The sequence below is a fragment of the Centropristis striata genome, chromosome 7 (assembly GCF_030273125.1).
Source record: "Centropristis striata isolate RG_2023a ecotype Rhode Island chromosome 7, C.striata_1.0, whole genome shotgun sequence".
Lineage (NCBI taxonomy): Eukaryota > Metazoa > Chordata > Actinopteri > Perciformes > Serranidae > Centropristis > Centropristis striata.
In genome coordinates, this window is record NC_081523.1 from 23,570,316 (window position 1) to 23,588,544 (window position 18,229).

The 18,229-nt window shown below is 38.7% G+C and overlaps 1 protein-coding gene across 2 annotated transcripts; it reads left to right on the forward strand.

Annotated features, from left to right (window-relative positions):
- The first annotated feature begins 840 nt into the window (after positions 1-840).
- LOC131974896 (homeobox protein orthopedia B-like) lies at positions 841-6,315 on the forward strand. 2 transcript variants are annotated; one of them, XM_059337397.1, is made up of 3 exons: positions 841-1,220; positions 1,527-1,930; positions 4,637-6,315. In XM_059337397.1, exons 1-3 carry the CDS (start codon positions 1,145-1,147, stop codon positions 5,138-5,140), a joined length of 984 nt encoding a protein of 327 aa, XP_059193380.1. In that variant the 5' UTR covers positions 841-1,144; the 3' UTR covers positions 5,141-6,315. The 2 variants fall into 2 exon arrangements, with proteins under 2 accessions (XP_059193380.1, XP_059193382.1); XM_059337399.1 differs by having other exon boundaries at positions 841-1,181.
- The last annotated feature ends 11,914 nt before the right edge of the window (positions 6,316-18,229 follow it).

The window sequence follows — 18,229 nt, forward strand, 5'->3', positions numbered from 1 at the left end:
CCAGGCTCACCCTGACATCTGCCAAAAGCCCTCTCTAACCAGCACTGTCTGGAGAAGGAAGAGTGGAGCGCAGATCAATGGCTGTCCTGTTAATTGTATAATAGACCTACTTATGGAGCACTGCTAAAGGGGCACAATCGTTTAGGGTCTACCACGTCTGATTCTGTTTGAACCAAACAGGCCTAAATACCTTTAATTGCGCCCGTGTTGATGAAAAGTCGATGGGAGTTAAAGCGGCCGATCACTAACAGAGCTTAAATCCATCTGTACTCGTTTATTTATTTATTTCCCCCATTTGTCTCCACAAATCACCTGCCATGGGGGAATGGGGGCGATATTCGTTTTGTTTGTGATCCAAGGACGGGAGGGAAGTGAGGGAAGTGGGGCTCTGAGGCCTTCTCATCTCCTACATCTTTTTCTTTTATATACACACTGTGATCTGTACAGAATACACTCAGTCTGATATTCCTCTCAAAATGACTTTAAAAAAAGGCTCTAAAATGTTTTCATTTCTACATTTGTGTTATAAAGTGGAATTAATCCCAAAGAAAATTGTAAATTGAGATTTTATTGTGCCTTTAATTTAATGGAATTTCATTTTCTGGCTCAAATCCTAAACTCCATGAGCAAAATAAAGCCAGTATTTGCATGAGCTCACCTGCAGTATTTATATGTGTGTACAAACAACAAACAGTCCTGTCCTGTCATGGCAGACGCTATATGAGATTAAACAAACACATTAAGATGTTTAACGTGGAATAATTTGAGCATGAAAAGCTAATAAATCAGAGGACGGAATGGCAGAGGATTGAATTGAATTGTAGTGTTTTTCGTGCGCGTTTGGGTCTATGCGCGCGCATGGTTGCTTGCGTGCGTGTGTGTGTAGAGAAAAAAAGAGGGAGAGGGGGGAGTCACGTCGCTGACATTTCCCAGCTCCCGCTCTGATTGGCTCTTATTTGAGGAAGCTCACGGGTTCTTTCAACTAATAAGCGCCTCCCCATCGCTCTAAAGGACATTATAATGCAAGGGACCTCCTTTTTTAACCACAAACCGAATTTTCGTTCATTTAGACCATATATACTTTTTAAATTGCCCAAAGTTGTGGGATTTTTTTGGACCGCGTTTCACCCTGGAGCGGTACGCGATGCTCTCTCACGCCGACCTCCTGGATGCTCGGCTCGGTGAGTTATCATCACTAAACTCCGGCCCTAAACTCCAGTGTAAGATTCCAACTTCTTATTTAAACTTGTGAAGTGATAGATAGACTGTGTAGTTAATTGTGTTAACAGCTAAGTGTTTTATCGTTGCAATTCTTTCCAATCATTTATCTACGAGTGAGAAATGATTTGACAGCAAAAATTACGGTGTAAAATTATGAGCCGAGCTATATTTAGTTTATTTGTTGTATTCTCTGGATTAATATACGCCTGTTTTCATAAAGAAGCAAAGCTATTTGATGTAACTGACATTTATAGATGCTGCAGCGTTAGGTTTTCTTGTATTTACTCTCCTCGTCATCCTCTCAGGGATGAAGGATGCTGCAGAGTTACTCGGACACCGAGAAGCTCTCAAGTGCCGGCTGGGTGGTGGGGTGCCAGACCAGGGGCATCCAGGAGACATGGCCCCTGGTTCAGACTCTGTGGAGGGGACTACTCTCCTGCCGGGTGAAGACATCGCCACAGTGGGATCCAACTCAGCTGGAATGCCGGTGAACGGAAAGGAGCAGGAGAAGCAGCAGCAGCAGCAGCAGCAGCCGCAGCAGAGCTCCAGCCAGTCCGCCAGCCAGCAGAAACAGAAGCGGCACAGGACGCGCTTCACCCCGGCGCAGCTCAACGAGCTGGAGCGCAGCTTCGCCAAAACCCACTACCCGGACATCTTCATGAGGGAGGAGCTGGCGCTGAGGATCGGCCTCACCGAGTCCAGAGTTCAGGTAAACACACGTGCAATGTGGATTTTTACACGGGCGTGATGTGACAGGGTGCGGCTCTGGGTCCACATCTGATCGGTAGGGTTCTTATAAACGTCCAAAATCATCCTTTAAATCTATCTGGACAGTAGTAAGCAGAAATAGACTCAGCATCAATTTCCCCACTGTGTGTGTATTTGTAAGAAATAACTTTTCATACTTTTAGTATTATTTACCAGACTGTATTGTTAGTTATTGGTTACAAAATAACTGGGCACAGAATAACCAGTGATAATTGTAGGTGTTAAGCTTTGGATGCAAAGGTTTGAAAAATAACAATTCTGACGGCTGTGTTGGCGGAGTCTAAGTTACATTAAATCATGAAAATATGAAAATATGTTACTGTGCAGATTACCATTAAAGTGATAGGATCACTCAGAAAAATATTATTTTGAATTATTTTATTGGAAAGTACGGTGTAGTATTGAAAAAGCACCATGTAGGGGGGATTCTTGTCCAAATACAGTTTTTTTAAATATACCAACTCAGTCACATTTATTGAATTATATGATTCAAACATCCCATAATTTTAAGTTTAACCTGACTGTAGGCTAAACAACATTTTATTCTAAGAAGCCGTGTCCTATTTTAATATAAACGTGGCTCTGTCCAAGGTGCTGAAACACTTCGTACTTGCATACAACGAGCAGGAACTTTGTGCTCATAATGTAAAAAATAAAACTATAAATAAAATAAAAAATATTCAGGTGTCGATTTATATATTTCAGATAATATTGTAAAACTCCACCTGTGGTGACTGTCCCCGGAAATACTGAAGCTGACGGGTGTGAAAGTTTATTTCAGTACATTTGAATAATCTAATTTTAATTTATTTTATACCTTCAAAAATTACATAAAATCACATGGCTGCTATTGAGGCTTTCAGAATTATTTTTTCTATTTATATATTTCTTTTTTTCACATAAGAAATATAGGGAGTTACCTTGGCCCAAATTGAGCCCACGATATTATAGAGAACATCTTTAAGAATTTCCTTCACAAAATACGATTTTTGTAAATAAAATGATTAGGGTGGGAATGTGTGTCCCATCTTTATTTTACTTGGGTTATGACATGTATAATTGTATTTATGTTGAGTGAAATTTAACACATGTTTAAAAGATGTTAAACTGGGTAATACATACTGTACAATACTTATTTTTGGACAGGCATACAGGAGCATACCAGGCTCTAATAAACCAAACACATTATCAACCAATTTCAGCCTTATTTATAACAGTGAACGGGTTATTAACCAGTGATGTGAAATTCATGCAAATGATCCCAGTGAAAGCAATAAAACAGTCTAATCATTAGTCACCTTAATAATCAATTCTTTATTGTATGTGTTGCTCGGTGCAGGTCGGCTCGTGCTCGCTGTTGGTAAACATTAGTGCAGGTGGTGCAGGTGCAACCTTCAGTGGGCGTGCTGGCCCCGCGTGCCTCCACACAGCCTCTGCTTTAAAATGCTCTATCAGCGACGTCTTAATAGGACTCAAGAATATATTGTACTTTTTTAATGGAATGAGAAATTGCATTTTCTTTCCCCCCGAGTGTAATGGGTTTGGGCGACGTTTCACGGATGGCTGAGCGGAATGAGAGCGAGATTTCACTTTTAATACGGAGGCATCGACTCACGGCCTCGCGCGCGCATTAATCACGCCCAAAGATGATGAAATCTTTATAAAGCACGACGAGGACACGCGTGCGTTTTTTAAGCTGGGTCGGTGTGTTTGTGGTCCTCGCGCGTGCATGTGGATGGGCAGATTTTATTTTAACGTGGATTGTGTACAGTAATGTGGATTCAGGTCCACGCAATATTTCGGGCAATTTCCACTTAATCTGCTTGTAAATAAGATGTTAGGAAGATAAATTGTTCGGCCCACTGCTGCGTAACACCAGTAATAAAACCCTCTGTGACGGCTGTGTTTGTGTACAAAGCGTCTTAAGTATATTATGGTATTTTATTTATAATACAGTAATTCATAACTCTGGCTTTTTGACTGTTTTGGCGTCTTAAAAACACAGGATATTATTCTGACAGTAGCCGAATGGTTGGTATATCCAATAGCCCTCTGAAGAGGATTCTCTTGATGTTATATATAGACTGTGCTAATACAATTTAGAACGATTCAATAATAACACCTGATATTAGACATTACTCCCTCAAAGCCTATTATTATTATTATTATTATTATTATTATTATTATTATTATTATTATTATTATTATTATTATTATGGTGGCAGTAAATATATTCTGATCAGAGGGACTCAGGCCAGTTGCAGGAGGTCCACATTTCTGTCTGGTGAATTTCGTTGGCCCCAGCTCAGCACAGACAGGGTCAGATTCAGACCAGCACCCAGAGCTGTAAGACAATTTGTGTTGCACTGTAGCAGGGTGGATTTCATCGGGGGATAAGGACGCAATCCCTAACCACCATACACGTTGTTTTAATTATTGTCAATTTTGTTGTGTTAATATTCTTTGAGCCTTAATTTTATATTTGAGCACCAAAGTTAGTTTGAGCGTGGCGAGATTTTAGTGAGATTATCGGGCGTAATAGTATTTCCCCCCATGGTTACACATACACATATGTGCATAATATTAACAGATACTGCTCCTCAGTCTGGCCCTGTGATGGCTCACGGTTCTCGCTCTCTGTCCACAGGTTTGGTTTCAGAACAGACGCGCTAAGTGGAAGAAAAGGAAGAAGACCACCAATGTGTTCCGCTCCCCGGGGACGCTGCTCCCCACACCGGGCCTGCCACAGTTCTCTGCCGCGGCCGCCATGGAGAACAGCCTGTGCTCCTTCCACGCCAACGACTCTCGCTGGGCCACGGGGATGCCGGGGGTCTCCCAGCTGCAGCTCCCGTCGGCTCTGGGCCGCCAGCCGGGCATGCCCCAGTCCCTGTCACAGTGCAGCCTGGGCCCAGGCCCGCCACCAAACTCCATGGGTCTCTCCAACGGCCTTTCCTCCAACGGCTCCGGTCTGCAGTCCCACCTCTACCAGTCGCATTTCCCCGGAATGTCGGCCTCTCTCTCCGGCCCCACGAACGTATCGGGCTCCCCGCAGCTGTGTAGTTCCCCGGACAGTGACATGTGGAGAGGGACAAGCATCGCGTCACTGCGGCGCAAAGCGCTGGAGCACACAGTGTCCATGAGTTTCACTTAGTGACTTTTTGAAAAAACACTCCACCGCACCCCTCTCCCCCTCACTCCCTCTCCCCAGCCCCACCCTGCGGCTCTTTTTCTGTTTTTATTCCCGCTATTAGATCAAAATGAGAGAGTGAGAGAGCGAGCGAGCTAATCAGGCCTGAAATGTGAGAAAATGGAGACTATATGTGACTTCATCTAGACATAATGACAAAAAGAAAAAGGACAACACTGATGAACACACGGAAGAAAATATCTTGGGTTTGGGGTTATTTATCTTGTTAATTCAAAAAGGATTTTATCAACTATTGATGATAAATACTATTGTAATGATCTCTAGAATATAGGCCCTAATTATTGAGAGCCAAACAATCGTCGTATTTACGTTTTCATTGAGTGTGTCTTTACGCACACATGTTATTGTGTTCAGGTGAAGTTGTGTTATGTCAAACGGTTATTTATAAGATTGGGTATACATTTTGTTAACAGCCTACCACACACGCGCCATACTGTAGGTGGGCCTATTGAAGTGGATCTCGGGCATGCACCGTGCATGTGGATTTAAACGCTTGGATAATTTAAGGAGAAAATGGTGCCCAGTCAGATTGAAGAGGTACTTTTTGTTAGGCGACCTCAGTCTCGTCTGCATGAGACGGGAGCATAAAAAAACAATGATCTTTCAGTAGGCCTACGCTGTTTTTAGGATGTTTTGTGTAGATAAAACATTCTTGCTATGTACCCGCTGGTCTTTTTTGTGACATGTTTTAACTTATTGTATGTGCTATTACTTGACACATTTCTTAAATGTTTGATCTTACATCGAAATGCACCACATTGACGGGTTTGTACCAATTTAAAATGAACAAACAAATAAAAGTAATTTTCAAGAATGTGAAAACAAGAATGATTCATGTCTCCATTGAGTTTAATCAGATATTTAATATCCATTTGTAAAAAAAAAAAATCCTATATGAGTATCTATATATTTACCCTCAGGACTGACTGTGGTAGGTTGTTGATGATACTTATTAATAGGCCTACTTGTAGGGGTATATTGTAGTTATATGGATTCTATCCATTAAAAATGGTCATTATTACATTTTTTCTTACGTGTTTCCTAAAACCTTCTCAGATGTGATTTTGTTGCACAGACTTGTATTGTTAGTGGTGTTTGCTCAGTGGCCAGTGTTTGAGGTGACAGGGTTAAAGGGTTTATGAAGGGTGACTGGTCCCAGTGTGGCAGACAGGAGCGGTAAAGATGTCAGAGCTGTGATGTGACGGTCATTGCTTTTAACCATGACGGTCATCCCACTGAGCAGACTAGATGGACTGTAACTAAACTGGAGGAATGACACGGCTATGTGTGTCTGTCTATAATGTATATATAGTTTCTATAGCTGTTATTTGAAGGCTGTAGTTGGCTGCTATGATCCCTCCTAAAGTAGAAATGACACAATCAATTAGTTGCAGCAAAACTAAACTTGTTCTAATATCCAACTGGGGTTATTATAGAAATGCCACAGGAGTAAATGAAAGTACAAGACCGCCCATTTCTCATGAGAATCTTACAGAAATATTATGGCAACTATATTTCAGCCTATCAATAGCTCTATTATTAGACTATATCAGCCTGTATCTGCAGGTAACTCCTGTGTACATTGCATTAAGAGCCACTGAGAAGCAGCAGTATTAGATAGATGCCTAATTATTCTTTGTATGTACAGTATATTGGCCAAATAGCTCAACTTTGGTCTCATTAAAATTGTTTAATAAGACTTCTCTTCAATTTTTGGGTACACATTGACCAGCACAGACTTTTACATGGACTCACACAGAAACAGATTACACATCATCTTCAGGAACTTTAATCACAATAATCTTTTGGAGAATCTATAATAAAGAAGTATACGTAATGCTCAGAATTGTGCACCACTGTGTGTCTCACAACACATTATTAATAATGTGTTCAGTTGCTCACTTCAGTCTTTTTATGCAGCACAAACAGCTGTTTATTTAATATGACCCTAACACAGTGATGAGCACAAACCCAACAAGCAAAATATCATAAATAAATGATAATAAAAGCTAATTATAGGGAGCAAGTGAAATGCTGAAAATGCTGAATGTATTCTGCAGTTTCACACAACTAAACCTTTGGCAGCACAGTGAGCCTACAGTTATTGTGTTGTAAACCACACTATATTGAATATAGTAAGAATATAACAGGGGCGTAACTTCCAGGTTGTGTGGCAGCAGTCAGCCTGAAGAAAAAATCTTGTTACCCCAATTTTGCCCAATCTAATTTTAGAATATGTATGTACTATATTATTATATATGTTAGATTAATTTTGAAAATAACATGTTGAAAAAAAGTAAATTGACTCATAAAGTAATTCATTAATTCATAAATCTGTTAAGGCTACATTTAAGGCAATGTCATGGGCATATGTTCAGTGAAAAAAGACATGTCTTTTTTTATGAAAAAAAGATTTGGAAATAAAGCAATTTATTGATTTAGAAAGTCACTTTTTGGTATTTCTATTCAATAACTTCACTCATGTGCCACAATGTTGTCATGTTTTCCAGTTAAAATATCTTAATTTATTAATGCAAATATTTACATATGTGATGAGCGCATATCTATATTTTTGCCACCCCTTAAAGTCTTCATGCCACCCTAAACATTTCTTTAGTTGCACCCCTGCAGTTATGTTTTAAATCAATGGACAAACAGTCCTCTGAAACATTTCTGAATCTAAACTGACACAGCCATCCTGAAGTTAGTCAACTGACATGTTTTTCATTAATTCACATTTATTATTAGCCCTGTGTAGTGTTTACTACATAACATGCATGTCAAAACAAAAATACAAATAATAAGTATTAAGCAGTTTAGCTTTTTACACCTTTTGATCATTTGACATTTATCTAAAGTTCCTCATTACTTTCCCATCAGTTGATTAATAAGAGAAACTCTCACCTTGTTTGCGTTACTTTAATTACAAATGATCCTGATGTGAGATGTAATGTCTATAAAGTCGGACGCAGCTCAGAGAGAAGTAAATACAATTTTTCCATTATGAAAGTGAGCGGACCTCACTGTCTATGTCAAAGATTATAAGTGTCAACTTGAGCCTGAAATCACAGCAGCTCAAATTAATCAGCGTGTTAACCTCATCTCGTTGTCAGCGCTGAGGCCAATTTACGGTCACGGGATGGTAATTGATGAGATATGGCATTACCATAAGCAGTCCCACTGCCTGTAAACTTATAATTGGAGTTTCTGTAACAATGCAGGGGGGTTAAACAAAGGATTAATCATAATTAACAAAAGTATATTACTTTTCCCATATTAAACAGTTGGTTCCCACCTTTTCTATTAACATAAATTTGTTTGCAGTAATTTACTGAATTATTGAAAATACCAACCCAAGTCAAGACCCTGAAAAAATCATTTATTCCTCTCTGTGCTTTGTGTGTATGTGTGGGTGTGTGTGTGTCTAAAACCCTATGTTTCTGTTAAACGCAATTAGTTTAAATAAAACAGCCTGAAGTTTTCCAACATACAATAAAAAACAATTTGTACATTATTTTCCAAGCTATTTGCAAGTGTGCACTGCTGCAGCACAACACAGGATCACACTGTGGCTACATTCACACACTCCTACAATAAACAGGCTGCATTGTATTATGTACTCATACATTAGAAGAAAGCCTAAGTCACAGTGAATGTATTGGGGAAAAACCCTCAGTGTTAGGACTGAGCGATTCAATATCATTTATTGCCTTCAATCTAATCGTATTGTGATGAAATCATATGTCGAGATATTGTGATATACAAATACATCAATTCATCTAAACTTACATAACAGCAGTGTGCAGGATTTTCTTAATTCAGTCGTTCATCTTTGTTGTTCAACTCCTGCATGCCTACACCCAATAATTCTCTGCACATAGAGGACCATTGTCTTAATTTGATTACTTTGTATGTTTCTGCATGCATGTAAAAATAGTCAATATATAGCTGGAACTATATTGTAATTTCACTTGAAACTGATATGCTTATTGTGCACTAAAGATTTTTATTAAATGAAAAAAATCTCTGTTATTTTCATTTGTCATGTATACAGTATACTTCCCGCTGGAGTTACAAAATTAGACTTTACCAGGGTTTACATAGGCTCATTATTTATTGAATTAACATCAACATAAAACATATTGTCATTGAGATAAGAAATTACCTACATCGTGGTCAAAGCTTTTGGCCATATAACCCAGCCTTATTCAATAAGGGTGTCAATTGTTTATACTTATTGAACATTATAGTCAGTGGGAACCAGTATCACTGTATATCAAGGATGTAAATTGATATTTAATCAATTTACTCATGGGGAATTGTTGGCCATCCCTCTCAATCTGGCACTGAATTTCAAAATAAAAGGTTAAAAAAAAGTTTAACTAATGCATTTTTTTCTTACTTTTATGACAGTTTGCTTCATGGTGGTTACTAACTCAAACTCATTGCTTATGTGCCTTATACTGTATGTGTACCTCTACAATAATCATCCCAGCTCTGGCAGCAGTCTACCATTTTTTCAGAATAAATGCAGGTGGCCCACCTACCCTACAGAGGCATGTAATTACACAATATTGCATGACAACAGTTGATCAAACGTTATAACCACATCCAAACTGCGGTGTCAGCCTGAGTGTTTGTGTGTGTGTGTGTGTGTGTTATTCTGGTAAATCTAGCTCTATGTGTGGTTCAGCCCACCAGATCCAGCCCTGTGCTGACTACTGTGTCCTGGGCTGCAGTAACAGATGTGAAATCACATTACCCAAACGCTGCAATTAGTCTCACTCGCTCGCGGGTTAATGAGTTTGTGGAAATGTGCGACCCATTCCTCATTAGGTAATTTCTCATGCACTGATGAGAGAGGGAGAGAGATGTGGGTATAGCAGCTCAGTGTAAATGGCACATAGTCTGCTGCACCACATACTGTAAAGCAGAATGCAGCTGAGAGGGGACACTGCAGCTGGGCAGTTTCATGGGGAAATTAATCACCTCATCATCAATTATGGAATGATGCTTGCATGCATGCCTCCCTGTTTGAAAAAAAAAAATGCATGTGAAGTGAAAAAAAAATCCAAGTCAGTTTTTCTGAATTGACACCCAAGAGTTCAATAACAAAAGCTTTGAAGGTGAACTAGGCCCAGATACAGAATCATATTCCTAAGGTCTAAGACAGTCTGAAATATTAGAAATATATTAACCAAAAACAAATTTGTGATGTCATCAAGTGTAAAGTCTGGATGTGCTTCATAGACAATGATTATAGACAACACAAAGGGCATCCTGGGGAATGTCCTGAATATATGGGTGTATTTACTGAATAAAGCTCATTGGGTATGAAAAAAGAAAACAAACATTTTAAGGGACCAGAACATGAGTCTCCCATTTATTGTCTATGGAGCTTCAGACTTTTGTTTTCTATTTATTTGTTATGACATCACAGGTTTGAGACTTTGGCCTACTTCTCTGGTTTCTGCTTAGAGAGATTAGTTAATATTCAGACACACTGATTGAACTTTCCAGGGCCATAGAAATATCACATTGGAATTCATGCCTCCACGGTAGATGGTGATTCTGAAAACCTTTTGATAAATGAAAGTAAATGGGGTCACATTTAACAACAGCTAAACAATATCAAAACATCTATTCACAAACTCTCACACAACTTGTTCATAGGGATGTCACAGGAAACAATGCTTCAGTGCCAAGTCAATGCCCAAATTCAGGAAATGTGACTGTACTTGCTTTTCTAAAGTGCCACCGACAAGTGTCTAGTCTGCTGTTAAATGCCAAAAGATGAAGAAGGAGAAGAAGAAAGTCTACCAGCACATTGAAGATGGTGAGGTGCAGCAGCAACAACAACTCCACCTTTACTCACTAAAAAAAAAGAAAATCAGTAAGAGTCATGTATGAAATTACTGTGCGTTTGGGATTTATAGGCATTAATAATACATTAGCAAAAAAACAGTATGCAAACTGTGCCATCAAACTTTTCAGACGAGAGGAGAAACACACTTCCAACTTAGAAAAGCACCTCAAAGGCGAACATCCAGATTTATTCAGGGAATTCAAGGTGAGTCTGTTTCAGTTAATGTCAACATTACATTAACAAAGTTGTAGTTGAGATTTGTGGAATTTCACCATTACTGGTATCAATTAATCTATTTTTAGTAATGTGACATCCCTACTCAGGCAGTGTAATCTAAGTCTCATTTATACATTATGTTCAGTTATTATTAGGGCCACGAGGCAATCGAACCGAACACTATTTTCATACTGTGGATTTTTTCTTCTTCCTCTTCCGGACACAATTTCGTCCCACTACATAATTATTACAAATTATATATCAAAACGTGCGGTTTGATCGGGATCGGTGTGCTATTACTTTTCTCTACGGAATACGAATTTTTCGTGACGTAGATTTTCAAACGTCTCCAGCATAATTTCACCTAGAGACTCCATTTAAACTTTAAACAGTAGACACAAATCTTGTGTATTGGTGTATTAATCCACGTTTTGATTGGTCATATAGTTTTTTAAATTCTGAGATTATAATGGGTGTGTATTGCATGAAATGTTCGTGTCAGAGTGTGTGACATCAGAGTGTAGAGGGAGAGAAAAAAGTGTCAAAAAATAAATTTGAAAACTGCACTCCAGGCCGCAAATTCCACTCTACAGAAATAATTTATACATAGAAACGTAGGAAAATTAGTTTTCTCACTTTCTGTAGAAAAGCATATTTAGCAGTTTTTCAGATCGCTCTTACAAAGCTATTTCTTCATTTTTCTTCACAAAAAACATATGTAGCTGTTCAGGAAGAACTCGGGACGCTCAAAGTGAAGTCGGATCAATGATAGGTATTATGGTTTTGCCAAAAATGCTTTCTGTTAGAGGCCAGAAATTCCAGTCTGTCCACCTCTGGCTGCTGTCACTGTGGTGGAAGATTCCACAGCTGTTAATTTCCGTTGATTGCTCTGCTCTGATTGGTCGACCCCAAAGCCTTTCATCCTTTCATCCTTTCATCCATCTCTCACAGAAAGAGAGAACCAGACACACACACACACACACACAGGTAACTTTATGTGATTTTAGTTATACACACATGCGCGCGTAAGCGCGCACACTCCTCCAGATACACATGTTTCAGACACACTCCTACTAAATAATCGATTTTTCAGCCTCTGTAGCAGATAGAAATGAAATTCAAAAAGTATTTGAGAGCTTATAGCTGTTATAACTGAGCTCCCTTGGCTATAGTCATCTTCCGCCATGATTTCAAAGTCCTGGAAAAGTCTGATGTTGCATTGCGACACTCCCACATGTATTCTGATCTTATTTTATATATATTTTATACAGTCTATGATTCTGATGCATTTCATTGGCCAAGAGACCGAAAATAGGTAGAAAAATAAACTACAAATACTTCAAAACAATGTATTCCCGGCTTAATGGTAGAATAACGCAACATCTCCCCCAGTTTTAATGGTAGAAATGCGGTAATGCTTGGTGTTCCCTCTTTAAGCATCTTCTATTGCCTGCTGGGGTTACATCAGTGTGTCTCATTATGGACTGGCTATGCTTATTTCCTTACTGCGGGGCCACAGAGTGTGTGGGTGAATAGACTGCCCAGGGCAAATCCCTGTCAGGACACAATAGACGACAACAAAAGAACTAATTAGCAATCAATTACCCACGTGTTTCTGTCCTGCACCTTTTATCTGGTTAGAGTGTAGAGCAGGTTACCACTCAACATGTCCCATTAACACACACACACACACACACACACACACCTCCTGCTGCCTATGTATGTGTGTGGTTTTTGGTGAATTTGGATTATTGCAGGGATGTATGTGGTAGCCTGTGATACGTGATTTAACACAAGAACATTTTCAAATTAATCCAATTTAGGCCTTTAGAGGAGGTTGCTTTTCACCGTGTCTGCGCCTAAGAGTGTAAAAGATAGTTGTTCATTAGCCTCATCTGTGACAATCAGCCCTTTATTGTATCTCATTGCTTCTGTTCATTGTTGCGATTACTTGTAGTTGATGTGAGTTTAGACCGAGGAGGAAATTTCTTGCATTAAAAGAATTTTCAACCTACAATTTAATAAAAACCAACGTAGATGAAGTAGATTTAGTCTTAAGCTAATTTGAGCATGTGGCTTGTTCATTTCATCTCCCTCTCCACTGCCATGCAACACACACATGCAAATGCACACACATACGCACACACAGTGACATCTGGGGGAAAGTGTGCTGTGAGGAGGCTGCGAGTGCCTCTCATGATAACAACTCTGCATCTCAACAACCTGCATCCATCATCATCAACACTAACATCTGCTCTGAGCCTCAGCCTTAAATCTCTTTCTACCCCCCACCCCAGCCCCTTACCTCTCTCTACTCTTCATCCCCTCTCCCTCTTTCACACTCTCTCCTTTTCTTCTTCCGCTTCTCTTCTGTCCATCTTTTTCCCACGAGAAGCCACCGTAGCTGCCTCTTTTTTTAATTCACCCCGTCCGTCTGCTTTGACTCTCATCCAAATCCCCTCATCTGCAGAATATGTGTAGATGTGTTTTCATTTAAACCACCCTTAAAATCAATATTTAATGATGATGTTATCAGTGCTTTTATGTGTAATTTAGCCAGAGTGTCAGTATGAATGAGACACTGTCAGCTTTATGGCGTCAAGCATTTATTTTCTGTTAATGGGTGCTCCTGGTGGTATACAAACCAAAACCCAGTGGACGTCTGATGGATTTGTTTCATTTCTGTTCTCGCATGCATACACAGCCACATGTGCATGCATACAGTACATGTCTGCCTACAAACACACACACACACACACACACACACACACACACACAAATCTAGTTCAAAATGTATAAATTGTCACAGATAAAGGCCACCATTGCTCCACTTTGCCGTGACATTTCTTGCTTTATTGTACCAGAATAAGGCAATGAAAGAGGCGCTGAATGTGAGTGCATTGTCTCCCATTGGTTTGATCTTATAGTGCAATCAATCAAAGCAACTGTTTGTTTCGAAACAGGCTGTATCGCCTGATTTTGACATTTTCCAAAGCCATGACAATTACTTCACTTCTCCAGCTCTGGGAGCCAACATTGTTGAGAGGCAATAATCATGATAGTTTTCTCAGTCATTTTTCTCCCAATAACAAGCCATTTTTAATCCAATTAGGAGTGCTAACGTGAGAGGCATAATACCACGGCCCCTGGGACAGATGAGAGAATATGCAGGACATTTATCCCGACAGTCAATATTGGATTTCTCACGAAGCAGCTGTGCCTGCTCTCACTGACATTCTCCACCTCTGCACAGTGATCCGTCCTGATTAAACAGGCTTTTCTACTTTATCAACATTCATTACATGACCTGGTCATGCATGGCCTCAGAGACCAGGAGTAGCAAAGTTACATGCTTCAGGTTGGGGTTTTCCTACTGCACTTCTTCCTTTAGTTCAACTGTTAAGTGAAAGATGATACATCACATGGCTCTCTTTTGGATCTTTGGTGCTGTTGTATATGAGAAGATAGGTGTGTTGTGGTATTCCCCAAAAACTTTCCTCGCCTAAAATGACAAGTTAGATCTCTTATTACATGTTGAACCTGAAAGCAGGTTAACTACCATTTTTTTAATTACAAAAATTGTTGGTTTTAATATCCAACAGTTGTTCTACTTAGTTTTCTGATTTCAACCTCCTAAATATAATTGGATCTCAAGTCTGGAAAAGTCACATTTATGCTCATATTTCTTGTTTTATTCAGTTCACTCATCTCTGGTCAGATAAATCAGCGTGCAACACCTCAGGATGAGAAAGCAACTAAAAGCTGTCAGTACTTTGATGCCAACAGCAGCTAAACATTGCCACCTTGTGGTGGCTGTCAAGAGAATCACAGTGTTGTACAAAAATGTTTTTTATTCATTCATACAATTATTTATTTATATATTTTTAAATCTAGACAGATGGTCAATAGATTTTTATCTCATCTCGGCATCACTTAATGATATATGTCTGTTAACTCTACGGAGAATCATACAATTATTGTTCCATCAAAACAGCTAATAAAACGCAGAAAATGCATGAAAAAGAGGGCTGCTGTTTATAGCTGATTGCAGTCGATACATTTATGCAGTGCACTGAATCATTGTCATTGAGTGCATTGATTATGTGAACTAATCAATGTTTATTAGGCTGGATAAGACTGGCCAGACCACAGTGGAGGCTGAATGATGAAGGAACACATTTACTGAGTGTCAAAGGCCCACCCACCTGCCCTGAGCAGACGTGTTTCACGGTTTGAGGGAGCTTCAAACATTCAGGGCTCAGGCCAAACCTAGAGGGGTCCAGGGGCATGCTCCCCCTGTCAGATTATTTTCCCCGAGCCCTTTACAGCTGCAATATACACAATTTTTTAAAGCCATAGGATAATAGATTGAATGAACATCTGTACATAACTTGGGGAAAACATGATAGAAAAAAAACCCTGTAGATCCTATTTTGCATTTATTTTTTATCCTCATTCTAAAATTATAAGCAGCAAATGTTATAAAAAGATTTTTTTTTTTACTCCTGCCACCTAAAAAGAACAAAAATTACATTACTACTCTTGAAACCTATTATTGTTGTATTTTACTGGATTAGAGTTTAGAGAATTAATATTTATCTCATAAATCTGCTACATTTGAACCCATCCCATAATAATCTGGGCTGCTCTAACTGAAAATCAAGGACGCCCAACACTGTGAAGTAAACGTGGTCTTCATTACTATGAATATATATACAGTACTGTGCAAAAGTGTTAGGCAGGTGTGGAAAAATTCTTGAAGAATTAATGCTGGTTTGAAGGCAAAGTGTGGTAACACCAAATATTGATTTGATTTAGATTTTTCTTCTGTTCACTCAGTTTGCATTTTGTTACTTGATAAAAAATAAAATACCATTTCTATTTTTGAAAGCAATCTTATTTTACAGCAATTTTTCACACCTGCCTAAGACTTTTGCACAGTACTGTATATTACTGTATATTGAATATTAGGCAGACAGAGGAACATTTATTCAATTATATTAGATTTCTTTAGGGAACAGCATAGTAGTAGTAGTAACCTAGAATAAACCCCCAGACAACATTTCCCCAGTAGTAAAGGTTTTGTCCTGTTGATTTGCTGGTCCAGTCAGAGAGAAATGAAACAAAATAAAAGGTATTTTTTAACTAGCTAAAATAATTAGAGCTTTTGAGAAAAACATCTGGGGCTCAGACACCCCCAAACAGAACTATTGAAAAAATGCATTGCATTAGTCCTATCCTTGTCTATTGTGGTGCTTTTGCCATTGGACTCTTTGCAGTGTTTCTTTGTCTTTTGGCACAGGTGGCACTGGATACTGTGGTCCCTGCTTAAGGAAGCCCCTCTCCTTGACACACATGGATAAAAGCATCAGACAGAAGCCTCCAGATGCAAAGAAGCAGTTGATGCTCTGCTGTTTTTGTACCGGTAATTGGAGATGGTCACTGCATGCAGCTGGAAGAATTATTTCCAAGACATGAGCTGACGGGCCACTGTCTGACATATGGGAGGCTCCTGAGGAAGTGGAAGTGATCTTGATCCATTAACCCAGCAGGTAACCTATTATGCACTATACAAGTGATTCACAAAGTGGGCTCTGTGACAGTCTGCCAGGAGGCCCCTGAAAAGTTTTCAAATGAGATGTAAAAATGATGATATATGAATGTTAAGTTTGGTATTGCCTGCATTTATGTCATGACTTTTATTAACCATAACTTATTGGTACAAATTATTTCCTTTCCGCAAATTTCCGCAGTCTGCAGCTATTCTTCTTCTTGTTTACTTTCTTTATTCTTGTACATTATTCCGATTTTATGTTATATATATATATATATATATATATATATATATATTTTATGTTTCATAATGCCTTATTTAAAATAATCAGAATTGCACTCCTTTATTTAGCCTCTGTATGCACTAAGAGTGAAATATTTTCTCTTGATATGTGTTCTGATATTCAACTTCAACTTTATTATTCAACAACATTATTCCAAGGCATAAATGAAGGGCTCCCTGGTATATTCTCTATCTTGTAAGGGGTCCGTGGCATGAAATCAAATTCTGCATTATATTGAAGAAGATTTGTTGTCATTGAAATCATCTCTTATTTGTTTTCCCCATGACTCCTCGAACTAATTAACCCATGCATGACCAAAAGGACAAAAAACCCTACATCACTCTGATATGAATTATTTGAAAGTACAAATCATTTTACAAGAGAAGATGCTCAATAGAAACTACATGGTTTCAGTTAATTACAACATTGTCTTTAATATCAGGTTTGAGTGGCTTAGTAATGAGTGAGCTACTGGAACAAAACACATTATGATAGTGATAGATAGATAGACTCTAGTTGGATATGCAAGTATAAATGCAATGTGATGTTTTTTGACAAGTGTTTCTTCGCTAATCAAACTAACAAGATTTCATTTTTTATTCGAGCAACGATTTTACTCCCTCAGCACTTTAGTTGCATTTTGGGCCCCTGCAGTGTGATTGTGTCATTCTGTCTGATTGTGTTTCCTTGAAAAAAGAGGTCCCTTGCTGCTCTGGGAACAATTATTCCACAGTGCACCCTGTAATTATACTATTATGTTGAATTACTCCCATCATCTGCATGCACCATCAATCATCAATGCTCAAACTGTAAATGTCACTTCACCAGGCCAAAGATAACAAAATGTTCCAGTGTCTTTTTCCAGAATGTACAATTCCTCAACATAATCAGTTTACACTTTGAACATTATTAATATGTTCTTAATGATAAACAGGATAAAGGCTTGTCCAATAACCTTGACAAAATGACACTTGAACATTTGTGATAGATATTAAACAAGCTTACACAACAAAACAAGACTATTTTTCTGATGGTTTATCCTGTTATTTGTCACCTTAATATACAGTATCTCCATGACTGACCCATAAATGCTTTATTGTAATTTATCCTGAC

Bases quoted from the DNA above. Each gene is read 5' to 3' on its own strand.
- LOC131974896 (XM_059337397.1), top strand. From the start codon at position 1,145: ATGCTCTCTCACGCCGACCTCCTGGATGCTCGGCTCGGTGAGTTATCA. The intron at 1,221-1,526 runs GTAAGATTCCAA...TCATCCTCTCAG, and splicing joins CTCCGGCCCTAAACTCCAGT to GGATGAAGGATGCTGCAGAG. The intron at 1,931-4,636 runs GTAAACACACGT...CTCTGTCCACAG, and splicing joins TCACCGAGTCCAGAGTTCAG to GTTTGGTTTCAGAACAGACG.